Source organism: Chaetomium tenue (assembly GCF_020726465.1).
Source record: "Chaetomium tenue strain MPI-SDFR-AT-0079 chromosome Unknown F5144scaffold_5, whole genome shotgun sequence".
In the NCBI taxonomy this organism is placed as follows: domain Eukaryota; kingdom Fungi; phylum Ascomycota; class Sordariomycetes; order Sordariales; family Chaetomiaceae; genus Chaetomium; species Chaetomium tenue.
This window is the reverse complement of record NW_027117333.1, coordinates 2,780,566-2,799,178: the sequence shown is the minus strand read 5'-3', so window position 1 is coordinate 2,799,178 and position 18,613 is coordinate 2,780,566. Positions and strand designations below refer to the sequence as shown.

Below are 18,613 nucleotides of genomic sequence, written 5' to 3'. Positions count from 1 at the left end.
TTTGTTATTTTATGTAACGCCTCTTATGTTTCCTGTCTTGCTCTTACCTACACAGTAGAGAAGGTTCTTCTAATACTAGTAGTGTATGAATACTACGAGGCTTGCAACTTTTTATTGCCGAGAGAGCACTAAGGAGGCTGACGCCCGTGACCTTCCATGTGGTGTTCTTCCGCTTGATGCAATCCTCGAATCCACCAAAGGGGCAATATCCGTTCCATTTGTTTACTCATCGTTGTAAAACACCAACAACATGCTCTTCGGTTTTTTTTTTCATTGACTGGTGGTTTATTAACGCCAAATCCTTTTCGGAATTCAACAATTAATGATTGGCATCCTCTGTGGCGCAATTGGCTAGCGCGTCTGACTGTTAATCAGGAGGTTGGAAGTTCGAGCCTTCCCGGAGGAGAAAAATCATTCACTTTTGCCTTTTTTGCCCAGCCGCTGCCTCCACGGCCTCTTCTAACAGACAAAGACAGAAAGTCGCACCGGCCGTTTGTGTGTTGTTTTGCCGTTCAGTGCGTCAAAATGGAGGACGTCGAGGTTCTCGGGAGGTCTTCCCTAAAGTGGGTCCTTGGCTGCAAGACTCCGGAGCATCGATGGCAGGCTCCGAGTCGTGTTAACTGCTCAACCAGCTTCAAAATCCATGAGTCGACCATGGGAAAGTTAAGATTCTCGCCGGTCACAAAAAAAAAACCAAGCCGGGTGCCGAGAGGGGGCTTGGACGATTTGAGGCTGTATCACACACCTATTGGCACTTTCCCATCCAATATTGGCTGCGGGCTGCATTGGCAATGAGGGGGAGGTCTTTCCCGGGACACGCTTCCCGCGGCAGGCACATATGTATGCACACACCATTTGACGGCGCTTTGCAAGGGCGACAAAGTCTGTTACTGGGAATGGAAGGGACGAAACCCGAGTGGGCAACCTAGACAGCAGGTCCCGTGTCTCAATCTTCCCGTGTTCCGTGTTGCAGTCGATCCTTCCCGCGTGGTGGTCTGGGGAACGACGGGAGTTCCTGCCTCTCACACCCAACTCTAGGTTCCCTTGACACACCGTCCCTTCCCGGCGAATCAGCACCATAGTGATGTGAGTGTGGCTTTCCGGGATGACGAGGCAGGTACGACAGCAACGGCTGTGCTTGGCCGATCGGCTCTTTCTCCCGCCGTCTGTGGTTCAATGGACCATAAATGTTCGTTGAGTAGTCGTCCAGCTCGAACAAATTCTCTCGATCTTACCACAGCAACGTTCGTTTCGGGCACAGTTTGAATCGTTCGACATCTGACCACATCTTCGCCTCCGATCTCAAATCAAATTACAATCTCAAATCCGGACACCATGAAGACCATCCTCTTCCTTCTCACGGCCACTGGCATCGCCTTCGCCCAGAACCTCTCAGGTCAACCGGACTGCGCCGTACGTCCCCGTCCTACCTGCGAGAGCCCACCCCCACTAACCGCTCCCAGACCGCCTGTATCATCAGCGCTATCAGCGCGGCAGGCTGCGGCGCCAGCGATCTCGGTTGCCAGTGCGGCCCGACCCAGTCTTTCATTGCCGCCAGTGCCGCCCCGTGCCTGCTCTCCAGCTGCACGGGCACGCAGCTGATTCAAGCCCAGAGCGCGGGCGCTGCTCAATGCTCCAGCTACTCGGCCACGGCGGCTTCTAACTCGGCCACCACCACGCCGGCCACTAGAAACGGAGTGGCGTCGTCCACCTCTGGGACTGCTGCCACTCCGGCTGAAGGTTCTGAGACCTCGGCGTCGACGCCTGCCCCGACTTCTGAATCGGCTGGGCTGAATGACTCGTCGTCCACCAGCACGGGTGCTGCTGCTGCCATGGCTACGCCGGCTATTATGGGAGCCGGGGCGCTGCTCGGTGCCATAGGCGCGGCGGTTGCGTTGTAAGAAGTATGGGGATTGGGGTGTTGGGTGGGGTGATTAGGGATGGCGAACAAGTATGACAATATGGTGAATTCGAGGGGATTACGGATCAGGTTCGTAGAGAATCTAACAGCCATGAATGGCTTACTCGCTCATCCTCCTGGGTGGTTGCTATTACTGCACAAACTTGATGCCTCGGTGTCCTTCATGACAGTGTTCCAGTGCAGTAAAAGTTTACAGTTGGTCTCGAAAGCAATGTTCGGTTGACAGATGGGACTTTCCGACTCCTTATGCTGTTGGTTCTTGAAAGAGGCAGTGCTGGGGTCACACAACCGCTGCTCCAAGATTACCAGCCTATCACGCTGCCATTTTATATCAACTGGTATGCCTAAAATCCAGCTTCAGAATGGGCCCGGGTTTCACGGATATGCAGGTTCTCGCTCACAAACTCTGACAGCCCGTTTCTCCATGGAGTTCCAGATCTCGCGTTTCCCATCCGAAAGGGGACCCATGGTGCATCCCCCCTCAGATCCATGGAGATAATAAGTGTTAAGTCCATCCTGAACTAGGGAGCAAATGAGTCCACCGGGGCCTTGAAGGGGAGTAGGCCGGTCGACCTGATTTCCAAGGCGTACAACGGCCGGTACGGATCTGACAAGACCAAATCTATCAAGCCTAAGCTGTGGACTGTTATGAGTAGCGAGAGATAGAAGATTGAGGGGCTTGGTATTTGTGGATGAGGAAAGGGGTGTTGTTGATGGTGCAGGTTGCAATTGTGTAATTAATGTTACACGATGTCGTATCTTACCGTAATTCTCAGACTTGTCAGGATACCATCCCCAATTCATCACGCATCTCACAACGGCAGCTTTCAGTGGGCGTATCTCACGACACTCCATCTCCAACAACCCTTGTTTATATTACTGCGAAAGTAAGTACGATAGACTTTACCGCATCTAGAAGAAGACAACGTTCTTGTGCATTACCCGGAAGACTGACCAACCGAAGCCATCTCAACCTCTGCGGTCCTCAAGCTCGCACCGAACATCACATTCTTCTCACCTCTTACATAACACCAAAATGGCGACAGACGTAGCACTCGAAACCACCATGGTGAGTCCCTATTACTGCATCTACCATCTCCATAAACTAACAAACCGACAGGGCACGATCCTCGTGGAGCTGTACAACGAGCACGCGCCGAAGACCTGCCAAAACTTCTCCACCCTCGCAACGCGCGGCTACTACAACGACACCATCTTCCACCGCATCATCAAGGACTTTATGATCCAGGGCGGCGACCCGACAGGAACAGGCCGCGGCGGGAGCAGCATCTACGGGGAAAAGTTTGAGGACGAGATCCGCGACGACCTGAAGCGTACGTACCGTACCGTAGCCTTCCCCCAATCTCTCCTTCCCCCTCGCCGCCCCCCTAAAAACCACACCCAACCCCCCCCCACTAACACCAAAAAAAAAACACAACAGACACCGGCGCCGGCATCCTCAGCATGGCCAACGCGGGCCCGCACACCAACGGCAGCCAGTTCTTCATCACGCTGGCCCCGGCGCCGTGGCTGGACGGCAAGCACACCATCTTTGGGCGCGTCAAGAAGGGCATCCGCGTGGTGCAGCGCATGGGCCTGGTGCCGACGGACGGCGAGGACCGGCCCAAGGGCGAGGGGGTGCGCATCGTGCGCGCGTTCGTGGTGGCGCCGGGGGAGGGGGAGGGGGAGGAGGGGAAGTTGTAGATGGATGGATGGAGAGGGGATGGGGGGCGGGTTGTGGTTGAGTTGGTGTGGTGGGGGGATTCTAGGCTAGGAGGCTTTTTCTATTTAACTTCCCAGTGGTGTGACCTGCTTGTTGTCCATTCGATGGATCGGTTATGACGTGAGGGTGGAAAATGATACCTGGTCGATCACAAAGTCAAAGAGGCAAGCCATAAATCATGTGCATTTGCTCATCTCATGGGGACTGTGATATACAGAAGTTGTCCGCCCTGCTCCGTAGAGCAGACACGGTATCTCTGAAAAAAAAAAAGCCTCCCCATCCAGTGAGTTAAAAAATCACGGCGCCGCAAGTGCAAACCCTAGGTACCAAGCAGGCCGACCCAAACGGTCTGCCAAATCATCCCTCCCGCGTATACAACCAAACCGCCACCTAACGCCTCTCCGTTCCCAGCCCCCGCTGCCTACGCGCGACCTGCCAAGGCTCTTTCCATCATGATAAAACCCTAGAACCATGTCGCCGTGAATGCTCGGAGCCGATGAAGCCAAATGCAGCAGAGAACGCCCCAAACCTGGACCAGCCCACCGTGGGCAATGCAAGAGTTATCCGAACCGTGACCAATGCAATGTGTGTAAGAAGAAGATGCAACTGCAAAATGATAAACAATGTGATGCCGGTCGCAGACGACAAGACATCATGTGACTGATGGGATTAACGCGGCGGGGGGGATGACATAGTTTCCGATGACTCGCTCTCCATATCGTGGTCCCGTTTGCCCTTTTTGCTGCCGGGCGAAGGTAACGGTGGCTTTGCCGGACCGAGCTTGAGCTTCTTGGCAGGCGAGATACCTTTTAGCTTGGGCGTCTGCTTCTTTGGCGCCACTTGCACTGTCGAGTCTTTGGCATCGCTACCCACCTTCTGCTCCACATTGAGATTCGAGCTGGCCTTCGCCTTGTCTTTCTTGGAATTGCCGGCGGCGCCGGAAGCCTTGGCCTTCAGAACCACTTTCTTGTTTAGTGCGTTCAGCTTGGCCTTTTTCTTCTTGGGATTGGGCTGATCGGACTCTTCTGCGTCCTCGTCAAATTCGTCGACGTCGCGCTTCCTGGGGCTGCCCCCGCGGCTCCCGGGACGCGGTGTGCCCTTCTGGCTGCCGGGCGGCGTGTTGTCGTTGTTCTGACTGCCGCCGTTGTTGCCGTTGCTAATCTTCTGTGCCGCCGCTCTACTGGCGTTACGCCCGCTGTTTCCAATGCATGAACCCATGTGGTTGTTCAGACGCGTCACCAGGATACACCGCTTGCACTTGGGACATGTCGCGCTGGGAAAGTTGAGAACATTCGACGCCCGGTCCTTCGCGCCCCCTTCAGCCGGCGCCGGGGAGCTCGGGTCGTTGGGATCCAATTTCTGGTCCTTCTTCTTCTTGCCCCGCCCCGGGCCAGGGGCAACCCACGTCTGGCCATAAATGTCGTAACCCGGCTTGTCGATGTATGGGTGTCTTTTGCAGTAGATGACGCCCGGATCAGGCTTCTTCGCGCCTTTGCCGTCCGTCGGGTGATGCAGCCGTGGGAGGTGGCACTTCGAGCACAAGACCTCTTTGGTCGACTTCAGCGGGTTGCCCTTCAGAGCCACCCTGCCGTCTTTGTATATCGCTGCATCTGTCTCGATCTCAATATCGGGTTTGAGTTCTGTTGTTGCGCCATCTGAGGTGTTCTTGGCAAGCTTCTCGACCTTGATGGCGGCGGTATTGGCTCGCGCAATTTTCTCGTCGCGGTGGACCTTGACCAGGAGGTCATGGAAGATGTTGTATAATAGATCATCGAGGATAACATGGGACTACAAGGGGGACCGGGTCAGTAGAGTGGAGTGCCAGGTCGTCTCCCCCCGACTTACAAGCTTGTCTAGAGGAGGCGCATCGTCCGGAGCGACAATGATGCCGGCTTTGCCGGTTTCCCCGGTTTCTGAGGACATGGTGAATGTGTTAAGGTGGTGAAATGAATCGAGTGTCTTTCGTGAGGGTGTTGTGGCTGTCCTCAAGCGGCAGGCAGCATCAATCAGGTCAGCAGCTAGATTGATTGAGCCGGGCCGGAATTTTTGGGTCTTGGTAATCGGGAACGGCGAAAAGGTTCAGCCTCTCCCAATGCTCGGTTGAGGTGCGACAGGCTCAGCCCGACGAGCACCAGTGCAATGGCGCGACAGAAAATAGGGAAAAGGAGGTATGGTTCAATTGTGCAACCTGCGATACCCAAGAAACGAAGTCCTAGGTCCCGGCCGCAAAGTTATTTGATGGTTGCGATTGCCTTCGCGGTAGTTTGAGCGGAAGTCTGGTTGTTGGCAAATGAATGATTGACGGAGAGGGAAAAGCTGTCTCAGCCCACCAGCGACCGTTTGTTATAGGGTGCTTGGGCGCTGGGTCGCCCGGGCAGTGGGAACCCAAAACTCTCACTTGCGCACGGCAAGCAGGTCACCCTATCGAAAATGCCCACTGCTTTGCGCTTGCAAATGCATTCAAAAGGAGCCTGCTATTTACGTGAAGAATTGCGCTCATTATCAATTTTTTAGGTATTTTCTTTTATTGTTGTTGAGGCGACAATAGAAAATGCAATGCGCGTTTCCCGAGCATCCATGGCCAGGACAATGATCTCCATCCCTGCCTCCCCGATTGCCAAGACTCGAAAAAAGGCGGTGGCAGGCGAGCTGGGGTCATAACTCACGTCACTTCAGCATGCGAAACTTTGCAACTGAATACATTTTCTGTAGAATAACTTTTCGTTCAACTCTCTTCCACAATGTCAATTTGTGAGTTTTAACATTATGTTTCGAAAATTGATTTTCCTAAGCTATCTTACAGGTAGGTGACTAAGTGAATACGTAACAGTTTTCCGAGTGGTGCTCACCCATTTCAAGTCTCCGGACCTGAACCTCTTGCTTCCGTTCTCTCCATTTGTCGATGGCGGAGATGCCCGTGGTGGGGCGGGAGGTTGTGAGTGCCGCTCGAGCTGAGCCTCATGGAGGTCCGCTTCCATTCAGCCCCTAGCAGCTAAACAGGGGTCTCCAGGGGCAGCAACAACAAAACAGTAGACTTCGCCGTCTGGAAGAATTGGACTTTACTAGTCACACCGCTCCGATTCCGTGCGGCTAGGTCATGAAAGCAATTGACCCTACCAACCTCTAAAACATGTCCCGTGCCCAGCAATCCTCGATCCGCTCGTTCTTCCAGCCCCGGCGACAGCCTGAATATGCTGCCCCGCCATCGACTGCCCCGCCAGAAAACGGCAATGTAGCGACACAGTTGGCATCAAAGCCGCCGGTATCTCCGACTGCCGATCACCTGAACGCAACCTCGACGGAGCCAGTGAAAATACCCATCACACTCCCCCCGAACGGCATTCCAATCCTCCCATCCCCGCCGTCCCTCCCCTCCGGCGCAACCATCGTGCCGCTCGTCCAAGAACACGTGCCCGCCCTCCGGCGCATCAACTCCCTCCTCCTACCGGTGCCCTACCCCGACTCATTTTACGCCAAAGTTCTCGATCCCCTCGCCTCGGGGCTCTTCTCCCGCGCCATCCTCTGGCAAGACTCGGACGCCGACACCCCCAAAGTCATCGGTGGCCTGATCTGCCGCCTCGAACCGAACCCCTTTCTCGACACCCAAGGGCAGCTAATACCCCACCCATTCCCGCCCTCGCACTTGCAGAAGTCGTCCAACGTGCCACTGAGCACGCCGTACCACGCCATCTACATCCAATCCCTCGCCCTGCTCTCGCCCTACCGCTCGCTGGGCCTGGCCGCCGCCGCACTCGAGCACATCATCGCGAGCGCGACCATCCTCCCCGCCGCCGGCAGCAGCATCGACGCGCGGACCATCTACGCGCACGTCTGGACCGAGAATGAGGAAGGGCTCAAGTGGTACGAGGCGCGGGGCTTTGCCCGCGAGGGCGCCGAGCCCATGAAGGAGTACTACTTCAAGCTGCGGCCGGACACGGCGTGGGTGGTGCGCCGGCACATCGGGCCCACCGCCGCCGCCGCAGCCGCAAACTTCACAACAACTACAACAACAACAGCAGCAGCACCAACCATCACCGGCACATCATCCAGCGAATCCGTCCTCGCCGCAGCAGTCAACCTCCCCCTACTAGCACCCAAACCACCACCACCACCACCACGCGCCCCAACCCCCGGGACAAGCAGCAGCGGCCCCCCCCGCCGCCCATCCGCACCGCCCTCCGCCAACGCGTCCTCCACCTCCCTCTCCTTCCAGAACGCCCGCCCCGAGTCGGAGTGGAACGACCTCCCCGCCGACATGGTCAGCGCAGGGAAGGTGGGCAGCGGTAACAACACGAGTAGCCCACAGCTTCTGAGCCCCGACGCTGCTGCTGCTGCTGCGAATGGCAATGGTGGCAGGGCTGGGGCGGGGGCGGGGACGCCGGCGTCGGGGGCGAGTTCGCGGAGTAGTTCGACGGGGAGGAAGAAGAGGGATCGGGCGTATCCCACGGCTGCGTTTGGGGCGTGATGAGGGTTTGTGGGTTGGTGTGTGTATTGTTGTTGTTGGTATTATGGGTGTTTTGGGGAATCGGCGAACAGGATCGTGCCGAGGGCAGTTTGTATAGGTGAATAAAATAGTCTGTAGTGTAGACGGCAAGTGGAGATGTCATACTAGAACGACATAACATGTCCCGATCAACGCAGTTGAAAGCAGCCAGAGGCCTTTTCTGAGACGCCAACTCCATTCGCTGAACCCCTAGACCTGTTTGCTGCTAGCTAGCTAGCGAGCTATGTTGCCTTGTGCGTCGCGAGCCTGGGAGCTGCGATTAATAATAATCAACGCTAACTACGCACTACTTTGCCTCTTCCCGTCCGCTGGCTCCTAGGGAGGGAGGAAGCCACTCGTGATAGATACGAACCATCCGAGATTCGACCGAAAACCCACCAAGCGATAGATAAGCCACGATGTAAAAAAGCAAGCCCCGGTCCTCCTGCTCAGTTGCCCAAGCCCAACCAGCCCAAAATATATGATCATACACGTGCCACCTCACCCTCTAGCAGGCAGGCAGGAGCTGTTCCAACAGGAATTGGTAACTGCTCAACCGCCATCCGGAAAGGAAACCCCGCCTTCGCCGCGCCGTCGAGTTCTTCCCCATCACATGATGTCGCAGCACTTGTCCGCCACCTGCTTCTCCAGAGGGGTGGACGAGACAGGCCACGGTCCGGACCCCTAATCGGACGTGCTCTTCTCATCCACCGTAGCAGGCACGCCGGCCTTAGCGTTCGCGCGCAGCTCGCCGAGGTAATCGGCGCCGCTGGTGTTCTTCTCCATGCCGGCAGCAACAAGCGCAATCAGGGCGGCGCCGACACCAGACCCGTCTTGGGTCAGGCCGATGCGGATGCGCTTGGCGCCCTCCTCGCCGATCCCATCGATGGCGCTCAGCGCCTCGTAGATCATGGGCCGGAAGCCGGGGTAGTGTTCGACCAGGCTGCCGTCGACACCAACATCGATGGGCTCGTCCTTGTACTCCGGGTCTTCCAGTTTGCCGGTCTGCAGAATGATGGCACCAATGGCAACAGCCGAGAGACGAGCGGCGCGGCGGCCGATGGCTTGCGCAATTTTCTTGAAGGCGAGGGCGTCCTCGTACGCGGGGGCATAAACTTCCAGGGTGTTCTCGAGCGCCTGGCGGAGACCAGACAGCTCGGGATCTTGATCGAGTTCCGCAGTCGACATGATAGCGGTGTCGAGACCCCATTGCTTGTACAGACCTGAGCCCTTGGAGATGATAGTCACAGAACCTCTGTCGTTGGAGCTAGAGTTCTCGTCTTTGAAGAAGGAAACATTGGGGTTGTTGAGCAGGTCAATGATGGCCAGGCGCAGGATCTCGCCCAGGAACATGCCCGAGACACGCTTCTCGTACATCTGGAAGCCGGGGTTCAGACTCTCTTTTTCCAGGGCAATATCCCATTTCGTGCTGGGCAAGACATTCAGCTGATTGTCAAACGAACCCCATTCCGTGTTGATCACCATCTCGCCGGTCGATTTGTCATACTCCCCACCTAGGGGCTTCTTCAGCTTCGACAGCTTCTCGACATAGGCGCCGTTGGTGCCGGTACCAAAGATGGCACCCAACACCGAGCCTTGTTTACCCGGGGCGGCATACGAACGCGCCATGAGCGTCCCGACGGTGTCGTTCACAAGGGCGGCCACCTTGACAGGCAGGTGAAGCTTGTCGATCTCCTCTTGCAAGAGGGCACACACATCCTTGCCAACAGCGTCTGGGATGTCGAAACCTTTCGTCCATCTTATGAGGGTGCCCTTATTGATTCCGACCTGCTTGACAGGGAAACTGAAGGTGAAGCCCATGCGGAAGATGTGCTCATCCTTGAAACCGTTTGGAGAGCTGACTGTCTTCCGGCGCCGGACGTGGTGCTCAAAGTCCTCGGTATGGTGTTCCTCGAGGAACTTCTTGATCTCCGATGCCAAGAAGGCGAACAACTCCTGCGCCGTCTTGGCCACCATGAGGTGTTTCGGGATAGCAACTTTGTTGTAGGTGTGGCTAAAGGTGCTATCCCCGAGGAGCTGGATGGAACAAACACGAAAGTTCGTGCCGCCGAGGTCAACAGCCATGTAGAGACCCTGAAGTGGCAAGTGTTAGCATTCTGCGCGCTTCGATGCTGGAGGAGCTTCCGGGTCCTTCAACCAACCTTTTCGGTGCCATTGGGTACGCCCGTGACATATGTCGGAATCTGGCTCATGCTGGTCCCATCCTTCGACAGACCCTCGTCTTTATAGCATGTTAATGAGGGTTTACGGGCCAATTGCAGAAAGAGTCCTCGTCCGAGCACATACCCATCTGACGGAGGAATTCCTGGACTGCCTTGTTGACATCGCCGTCCGAGTACTCAAATTGCTCGACAATTGACTGTGTCTCGGCTTCGAGGGCCATGGTGAGAGGTCTGGAGAAAGGCGCCGGGGTGGGAAATGGAGGTGGGTGTTCGCAAGTTCCCAATTCGTGGTCGAGTGCTGCTGCTGGGAGAGACTGAGTCGCCCTGAGGAGCGAACGGGGGCTAGTATTTACTACGGGCGAGGAAAAGTAGCGCGTGATGTGATGCAAAAGGGTCTAAAATTATTTTATGTCAGCTGCAGCAAAAGATGAATTTCAAATGAAGGCAATTGGGTGTTATGCAGGAGGCTAGCGCAGGAGGCATTGGGATGCTGCGAGGGATCAAAGTGTTTTTGTTGGTGGGGGATGGAGGGGCAGTTCTGGCGGAGGCACGGCCAACCGAAGCTGATGCGGGGCACAGGGCAATGGCGGCGGCGGCGTGCCTTTGTTTCTTCGGATTCGGAAACCGGAAACCCGAAGATTGTTGGTATCTCGACGTCTAAACTTACCGAAATAAGGATGAGAAGGGCCACAGAACACACATGGGCCAAGCTGAGAGACGTAAAACCGCGATAGCTGCGCGAATTGGGGTTTTGGCGAGCAGCAGCTGGTGGGTTCTTTAAAAACGCCGGGCGCGCCGAGGCGCCGGGCAAGCTTGAGGATGACGTTTTGTCGGCTCCAGGGGGGTTTCCTGGTTGGGGCTAGCTTCAATAAACCCGTGGGGTTGCGCTGGGGCCCCCGCCGGGTCTCTCTGAACCAAGTGAAAACGGCCCGGTTCAGGGTCCCAGTCTCCCAAATGCCTCAGTCATTGGCCGGTTGCGACTTCTGCTGCAGCAGAGCGCGTGGTGTTTCCTGAAATTGCCTCTCAGTAAGAACCCACGACTTCTCCCAACCCCAAGTCGCAAACTGCGGGCTGCTCAACTCGGCGAATTAGACGGTGCTAGCTCGGCCGTCACGGTTTTGTTTCCTGCAGGTCCGTTAGTGTTATCTCCCTCGGAATGCCTCTCATGGGGTGCGAGGCTGGTTCGATTCCTCTCACGCGGATGGACCTTCCGAGGTCACACACTCCCGCCTCCGATGTGATACCGAGAATGTGGTTGGTGCCGAGACGCGGGGTAGCAAACTCGAACGACGCCGCTTTCCGGACAGGTGAGGTTTGAAGAGATCAGGCCACTCTACGTTGTTTATTAGGAGACGATGTGATCCTGGGTACTTTCCTCTTCGAGCGCTTGGGGGCGGGCTAATTAGTTCGTCAAAGCGGGAACGTAAGAGTTGAGAAAGCGGCTGGGAAACAACAAACTTGAAGCACTAAAGTTTCGTTCATGAAGCTCATCGAAGATTCATGTTTTGACCAGCGCTTGACGGGCCCCTAACTAAGACAAATATGGATGTGGGGACCACCTTGTGCAAGGGTTGAGGCAAGTACCCAGCCAACGAGATCCCAACCCCCGTTGAAGAGTAAACAAATAGCAAAGAGAGGTTTAAGTGGTGTATCCCTTGAGCCCATCGGCAATGGTGCGAGAGGGGAAGAGGTCGAGCCATTGACAGCCATCTGGCGAGTCCAAAAAGTCAGCCCACAGTGTGGAAGTTGCTGAAGATAGTGTCTAAAGTTCCAGCCAAGTTGCAACCAACAGAACCTCGGCTAACAGGGCCTGGGATATTCGTCGACTGGTCTCTTCAAACCACAGCCAGTGTTTTTATATGCCCCCAACCTTTCCACCAAAGCCAGCCGCCCCATCGTAAAAGAGGTGGCTTTGGTACCTAGGTAATTGGCAAGTCTCATAGGGAAGTGTGCAGGGTTTACTTATTCTGTGCCAACTTTGTGTTCTCAACTTGACGTTGAACGATGGAACTAACCGAAGCCAGTATTAATATATCCATCCGGCTGTGCTTTTTACTAAAACCGCCGGATCGTTCTACCAATGTGCTCATCACCAACCCGAGCCTTTTAGGGGCTTCTTCGGTATTCTGCGATCCTACCCTGTCCGTGACAAGAAGTACAAGCATAGAACTGAACACGATGATAAAGGAAAGACATGATCATGACCTACAGCACAAGCATCAACGTCTGTATTATGGTCTCTTCTTGAATGCCTCCCCAACTCCAAGCCATGGAAGTGTCGGTTCCTATGGTCACCAGACCTCAGCATCATAGCATTCTTGGTAGGCTTCCATGATGTTCTCTCACTCTGGGGTTTTGTTCTCGTGGTTGTGAGATGGTAATATCTGGAGTGATTCACCAACGACATATTTGGAGCTTGACAGCTGTTGTGAATTGATGAAAGGTTATGGTCGTCGCAGACGTTGGTCGTCTAGTTAGGTGGAATAAGATATGATCCGGATAGGAACACACAATCTCTCAAATTCACAATTATCTGCGGTGGTAGAGTGGTCACCCCACAGCGCCAATTGCCGTTGCGGTACATTGGCGATGAAGTGCTGTCAGAAACCATACGAGCAATCACGATGCAGACACCTTCCCCAAAAGAACGATGTCGTTGGTTCCAAGTTCAGGAAAGCCGTTGCAACTCTGGAAACACCGAGCTCCATGAAACCCCTGATCATGGGCGAGCACCGGACTTCGCTGCACGGAGGCGGCAAAGTTGCCGGAGAGTAACAGCAGCGCTTCACAGTGTAACCAACCCCATAGTTCGAAGCAACGGCAGCTTCGACGAAGCACGGAATCTTCTATGCGTCGACGGTTAATACGGACTGTGCCGCTGGCAACACCGAATACCACCACGCCGGCCAATCCTATTACTTTCCACTCTTCGATGAGAGGCGACGACGAACCTCTGACGATCAGTGCTACATGGCCCAATATGGGGGAGATATTGGGAATGCATGTAACTGATCTTCAAGACTGCAATGCATGCGAAGGTTCAAGTTGCTCGCTCAACTAACTGATAGCAACGTCGTTCTTGGCGGTTGTTGGGAGGCGGCTGCGACCCCTCTTGAGACAATTATTTGCATGCTTCAAGGTCGCATTTAGAGAGAGCTAGTGTCGACTCAGCGTACATACATCAATTACGGAAGATGTTGTGTGGAGTGCAGCATTGGTGGTGAGGATCGGAAACGGGTAATCAAACAACCCCCGGCCACCACTTTTGGTGAGAGGCAGAATTTAGCAAAGTGCTGACCTGACAGAAATGGCCTCTGTTTTTTCTTTGGTCTGAATAAGCAATGAGCCAGGAATATTCATTTGCAGAAAGTCGAAGTTGGCGCGTTGGGTGCTCATCACAACCAAGGTCGTCAGGTCGTTCACAGGTGCGGCTGACAAGGAGGAGGAACTTTGGGCCGCCTGTCGAATGCGTTTGCCAATTAGGATTGCAGAATTTGAGGTTGGTTGATTGGCCATCTCCCGCGGCAAGCAGGCACAGCATCTCGAGGCTCAGCCACAGGTCGCCCCCAAGTCCTACGAAGGTCCTACCATCGCACGTCCCGTTTAGGCTTAGGTCAGGCACCTGCACGAAAATGCCGGCGATTCAGGTCGAAACGGCGTTGAGGGGGCCCGTAATCGTAATTAGAATCCCAGCCCTATCGCATCGCGATGGCCGAGGAACGGAATTCGCTCGCCCGTGGCTGGATTCCTGAGGACGAAGTTTGACATTTCTACAGAGGTAGGCTTCGAATTGTCACCGTTGATGGATGAGGCTGCTCAGGGGCCTCGAGTGTAGTCGTATCTGGACTCTCAACTGAAATTCGAAGCTGAACAAGGGACCCGTGTCGGCCCCGCTCCCTGATACCTGTTTGCATATGGAAGGTCTGTCTCTCCACAGTACGCCACCATTGACTTGACATTCTCATACGAAACGCATTGAGCTTGGCCAAACTGGAGGCCCGACACGATGCCGAAGGTCATGGAAGCGTGCTCCAGCCTCTGTGGCGTGCGATTCTACCTAGGTAGTAGTTAGGTCTTGTAAACTGGAAACCTCCGCTGCAGCAATTGGGCATTGGACTTGGGAGTTTTCCGTATCAGCAAAATGTTACGTATTGTACTGTACGGCGGAACTGTGTCCTGCAACCCGTGGGTGACCTGCAGCAAGTAAGTGGGGACCGCTGACCCGAGGAAGGCACAACGTGCTCTGAGCTGCTTCGCTGTACAGCAGCTTGTAATTTGTACTTCAGGTTGGGCTTCATGGCTCCTTGCCCCAGGTGGTTTTGTCCTTGTTTAATTGCTTTGCATCATCTCTGCTCTTTTCATTCAGTCTGATATCAACTCATCTCGATCGGCCTGCCTTTACACAGTAATTTCAAGAGTCCCAGGTTCCTCGCGCCCCCGCGCTGGCAGTGCCAACGACCTGACAGGCTCAGCCTTACAAGCCGCTCATCAATTCAGTTCGGCCCGCCGTGTGCAGGCAGGGAAAGCCATCTCAGCCACGGACCCGCTGGGACTCGACAGCTCCTTTAATGGGACCGGCTACACGTTTCCCGAGCAAGCACTGCGAGCCGCGCCCACACCGACCCAGCGACCGCCCCTCTTCGACGAGCTGCAAACCCACTCACTGCAACCTGAAGTCCTACCCCAGTCGCCAGGACAGCTAATTTTCCCCTCCCTTCCCAATCCAGCTGCTCCAGTTCTTTCTCGGGCTGCCCAGCCTGCCGCCGCCCACAGCCTCCCCCTCGGTCTTACCCCCCCTCCTGACCCGACCGCTCTCCCTTTAATACCCCAATTTTCACCTGGCCTTTCCCTTATGAGTTCTTTGAACTCTCGCCTGAAAGGCTTTGGTTTCAAACGGAAATCGAGCGCCCCGAGCCAGCCCCAGGGGACTGCCAGTCCCAACCCCAGTCTGCTGCAGAGCCCGACCCCGCCCCCGGGTCCTCCTCAAATACCGCCCTTGTTCCCCTCGCGCCCGGGTCTCGTCCCGTCGAGTGCATCCAACCCGTCTCTGACGAGCCTCCAAATGAATCATCCAGGTGCTGGTCCGCGACCGCCTAGCTACTCAGCAAACTACCCGCCTGGCCCTCCTGGCCCCATCGGCCGCACCAGTCCCCTCGCAAACCAAGGTCCAACCCGAACCCCACCGTCGCAAATGATTGGAGGTCCTCCGCCCATCAACACCGGGGCCCCTCCGGTCCCCGGGTATCCACCCCCCGTTATGGGAGGTGGCGGCCCTCCGCCGGTCCCTGGCGGTCCTCCGGGATACGCTGGCCCTACTGGCTACCCCCCCGCGGCGCCGCCCCAACAAACCGGACCCATCGCTCCTTACGGTCGCAACACCGCCGCCGAGGTTGAGGGCAACAGCCGGAGCAAGGCCCAGTTGATCGTCGGCATTGATTTTGTGAGCAAAACCATTGTCTCCTTTTTTTATCGTTGGCACAATAAGCAGAATCGTATTCTAACCGCCGCTATCGTTTAGGGTACCACCTTTTCCGGCGTCGCCTTTGCGTTTGCGACCAACAACGAAGCCAAGGAAGATATTATTACCGAGTGGCCCGGCGCCGGCTCGTACACAAAGCAAAAGGTGAGTGCGCGCGGTGGTCTACGTCCTGGCACACAACCATAGCAGTGCTAACGGGGCGCTTCCTCCTAGATCCCGACCGTGCTTTACTATGACCAATACCAGAAAGTTGTTGGCTGGGGTCCCGATATTGCCGATGCCCTCGCCCCGACTGGCTACCCGAAGCCGGGCGTGCAAAAGGTGGAATGGTTCAAGCTCCAGCTGATGCTGTCGGGCAACACTTACATTGACCCCATCAACCTCCCCCCTCTCCCACCAGGAAAGTCCGAGATTGATGTGGCGGCCGACTACCTTTTCAAGCTGCGTCAGGCGATGCGGGCGGCTCTCCAGAAGACGCTGGGCGAGGTTTTCAACCGAGAGGAGAGGAATATCCGATACTACCTGACTGTGCCAGCCATTTGGAACGATGCTGGCAAGGCTGCCACTAGAGCCGCTGCTATTCAAGCCGGTTTCCTCCGTGATGAGAACGACAACCGCCTGACACTGGTCAGCGAGCCCGAGGCTGCCGCCCTCTTCTGTTCCAAGACCGGTCTCCTAAATCTTAAGGTGCATGACGCCGTGCTCATCGTCGATTGCGGTGGCGGCACGGTCGATTTGATCGCATACGAAGTCGAGGACGAGAACCCCTTTACCGTCGCCGAATGCACGGCCGGTTCCGGTGACTCGTGCGGTTCGACTGCTCTGAACCGGAATTTCAGCAACATCCTGCGGACCAAGATTCGGAAGATGAAGTTGCCCGACGGCTCCAAGACCGCTGGTCGTGTGTATGCCAAGTGCATCATGGACTTCGAGAACCGGATCAAGGCCGACTTCCGGAATAACGGTCAGAAGTGGGCTGTGGATGTCGGTATCGAGGCCGAATTCCCCGAGGCTGGGATTGAAGAGGGATACATGACCTTCACAAACGAGGAGATCTTGCAGTGCTTCGAACCCGTCGTCAACCGCATCCTGGAACTTGTCCGGAACCAGATCATCGCTATCCAGGCACAAAACCGAACCCTCCAAAACATTCTCGTCGTCGGCGGTTTCGGCGCGTCAGAATACCTTTTCCAGCAAATCAAGCTTCACGTCCCGCCCCAGTTCCAGTCCAAGGTAGTACGCCCCATGGACTCAGTCGCTGCCATTGTCAAGGGCGCCGTCACTGCCGGTATTACCGAGAGAGTCATCACGCACCGTGTCGCCCGTCGCCATTACCTCATGGCCACCCTGCAACCCTTCAAGGAGGGCTACCACCCGGAGGCGTACCGCGTGCCCTCTCTCGACGGCAAGGACCGTTGCAAGTTCACTCGCCAGATTTTCGTCCAAAAGGGGCAAAAGGTCAAGATTGGCGAACCAGTCAAGGTCTCCTTCTTCCGGCAGGTCGCCCCCGGCGCCACCCTCATGTACGAGGATATTCTGTACGCTTGCGACGACGACGTCTGCCCAGAGTACACCAAGGATCCGAGTAAGTCTTGGCCCATCCAGTTTGATTGACCCAGTCCCTAACAAACCCAACAGGAATCAAGGAAGTGGTCACGCTCACATCAGACCTCTCGCGCAAGAACCTCGAGAAGGACTTTGAGCGGATGGACACGCCCCAAGGCACGTTCTACCGTGTATACTTTGACATTTACCTCACGCTGGATGGCTCCGAGTTCAGCGCTGAGCTCGTTTGCCAGGGCGAGGTTATGGGCCGGTGCAGGGCGCGGTTCAGGTAAAGATGCAGGCGGACGCGTCGGACGGGAGTTGCTGCTTTTTATTTCGCACCGCATCGGATCTCCACAGTGATACCTCTTGAAGTAAAATGGGCGTGTTTCGCATAGCAGGAAATGTGCGGCTCATACATATAACGCCATGCCGAGTTCGGTTGGAGTGTTGCCGGTTGTTCGGCTTGAAGCCACCTTGGATGGAGATGGACGGAAGGAAAAGGGGAGGTTAATTTTTTACGAACGGAGGGAAACGGAACGGGCCAACACCAACCATCCTGTATCGGACTCGCGGGTTCAGGCAGCACGACTCCCATCGCGGGATAGGGAAGGCAAGCGGCCTCTTGAAGGTGTTACATCGATAGATCTAGTTCGTTGAGTTGACGCAGTTGACGCCATTTTGGTCCATGAGCCTAGCCGCAACGGCCGTTATGTCCTTTGGCGTCCGAACAATGAAGATGGCGTTGCTGCCCATCCCGTCCAGGAAGCAGGGACCTGCAACCCTCCCCTCGTCCCGTCTCAGCTTACCAAGAACGGTCCTGGTTCGGGACAGGAACCAATCGCTCCTGCATCATCATCGCCTACAAGCCACCAGCCAATGTTGTTTTCAGGCTTGATTCTCCTTCATACAATCTGGCAGGAGTCACCAGTGGGAAACTAGGGTAAAATGGCAACTCGACCCGGCTACCGGAATGCATTCACACCTTCCATCGTTACCTAGCAACGGAGCACTAGAACTCGAAATAAACCAAATGTCGATTGAACGCTTTTAAAATGGCTTCATCGTTTACTCCCATTCTCCTCCATCGCCAACCGTAATTTCTCGACCCCCTAGTTCTCTGACTCAAGTTCATGATTCTTTAGTTGATATATCTTCGTTTCTATCCTTTCTTTCGGCCCTGGGTATCGAAGGTCGAGCCTCACATCATCCGTCACCGACAGTCCTGTACCATTTCCGACGCATTTCTAGCTCTTAGCTATTTCAGCATAACGAAAAT

At 55.4% G+C, this 18,613-nt stretch overlaps 7 protein-coding genes and 1 non-coding gene across 8 annotated transcripts; 5 read left to right on the top strand and 3 right to left on the bottom strand.

Moving 5' to 3' along the window:
- The first annotated feature begins 332 nt into the window (after window positions 1-332).
- F5144DRAFT_t136 lies at window positions 333-406 on the top strand. The gene has a single exon. It is a non-coding gene; the product is annotated as a tRNA-Asn (tRNA).
- An 802-nt stretch (window positions 407-1,208) lies between these two features.
- Window positions 1,209-2,234, top strand: F5144DRAFT_301319 (uncharacterized protein). The gene is made up of 2 exons (XM_066783893.1): window positions 1,209-1,413; window positions 1,464-2,234. The coding sequence occupies exons 1-2, from the start codon at window positions 1,336-1,338 to the stop codon at window positions 1,899-1,901; spliced, it is 516 nt and encodes a 171-aa protein (XP_066641662.1). The 5' UTR covers window positions 1,209-1,335; the 3' UTR covers window positions 1,902-2,234.
- On the bottom strand, window positions 1,816-2,990 carry F5144DRAFT_301358 (uncharacterized protein). Its single transcript, XM_066783894.1, has 2 exons — window positions 2,323-2,990; window positions 1,816-2,265 (listed from the first exon to the last, which is right to left on the bottom strand). The coding sequence occupies exons 1-2, from the start codon at window positions 2,774-2,776 to the stop codon at window positions 2,030-2,032; spliced, it is 690 nt and encodes a 229-aa protein (XP_066641661.1). The 5' UTR covers window positions 2,777-2,990; the 3' UTR covers window positions 1,816-2,029.
- F5144DRAFT_515470 (cyclophilin-like domain-containing protein) lies at window positions 2,786-3,616 on the top strand (the record flags this gene model as incomplete). Its single annotated transcript, XM_066786610.1, has 3 exons — window positions 2,786-2,990; window positions 3,042-3,255; window positions 3,363-3,616. Coding segments are annotated over exons 1-3 (501 nt in total), but the record flags the coding sequence as incomplete, so codon positions are not given.
- A 697-nt stretch (window positions 3,617-4,313) lies between these two features.
- Window positions 4,314-6,356, bottom strand: F5144DRAFT_622236 (uncharacterized protein; the record flags this gene model as incomplete). The annotated part of the gene is made up of 3 exons (XM_066792099.1): window positions 6,065-6,356; window positions 5,490-5,557; window positions 4,314-5,347 (listed from the first exon to the last, which is right to left on the bottom strand). The coding sequence occupies exons 1-3, from the start codon at window positions 6,142-6,144 to the stop codon at window positions 4,314-4,316; spliced, it is 1,182 nt and encodes a 393-aa protein (XP_066641659.1). The 5' UTR covers window positions 6,145-6,356.
- On the top strand, window positions 6,357-8,302 carry F5144DRAFT_578462 (uncharacterized protein). The gene is made up of 2 exons (XM_066789265.1): window positions 6,357-6,447; window positions 6,504-8,302. The coding sequence occupies exon 2, from the start codon at window positions 6,775-6,777 to the stop codon at window positions 8,107-8,109; it is 1,335 nt and encodes a 444-aa protein (XP_066641658.1). The 5' UTR covers window positions 6,357-6,447; window positions 6,504-6,774; the 3' UTR covers window positions 8,110-8,302.
- A 158-nt stretch (window positions 8,303-8,460) lies between these two features.
- F5144DRAFT_301228 (uncharacterized protein) lies at window positions 8,461-10,734 on the bottom strand. The gene is made up of 2 exons (XM_066783892.1): window positions 10,290-10,734; window positions 8,461-10,221 (listed from the first exon to the last, which is right to left on the bottom strand). Exons 1-2 carry the CDS (start codon window positions 10,338-10,340, stop codon window positions 8,812-8,814), a joined length of 1,461 nt encoding a protein of 486 aa, XP_066641657.1. The 5' UTR covers window positions 10,341-10,734; the 3' UTR covers window positions 8,461-8,811.
- A 4,638-nt stretch (window positions 10,735-15,372) lies between these two features.
- On the top strand, window positions 15,373-17,627 carry F5144DRAFT_493124 (uncharacterized protein; the record flags this gene model as incomplete). Its single annotated transcript, XM_066785955.1, has 4 exons — window positions 15,373-15,750; window positions 15,829-15,933; window positions 16,003-17,374; window positions 17,428-17,627. 4 exons carry the CDS (start codon window positions 15,373-15,375, stop codon window positions 17,625-17,627), a joined length of 2,055 nt encoding a protein of 684 aa, XP_066641656.1.
- Window positions 17,628-18,613: the final 986 nt, after the last annotated feature.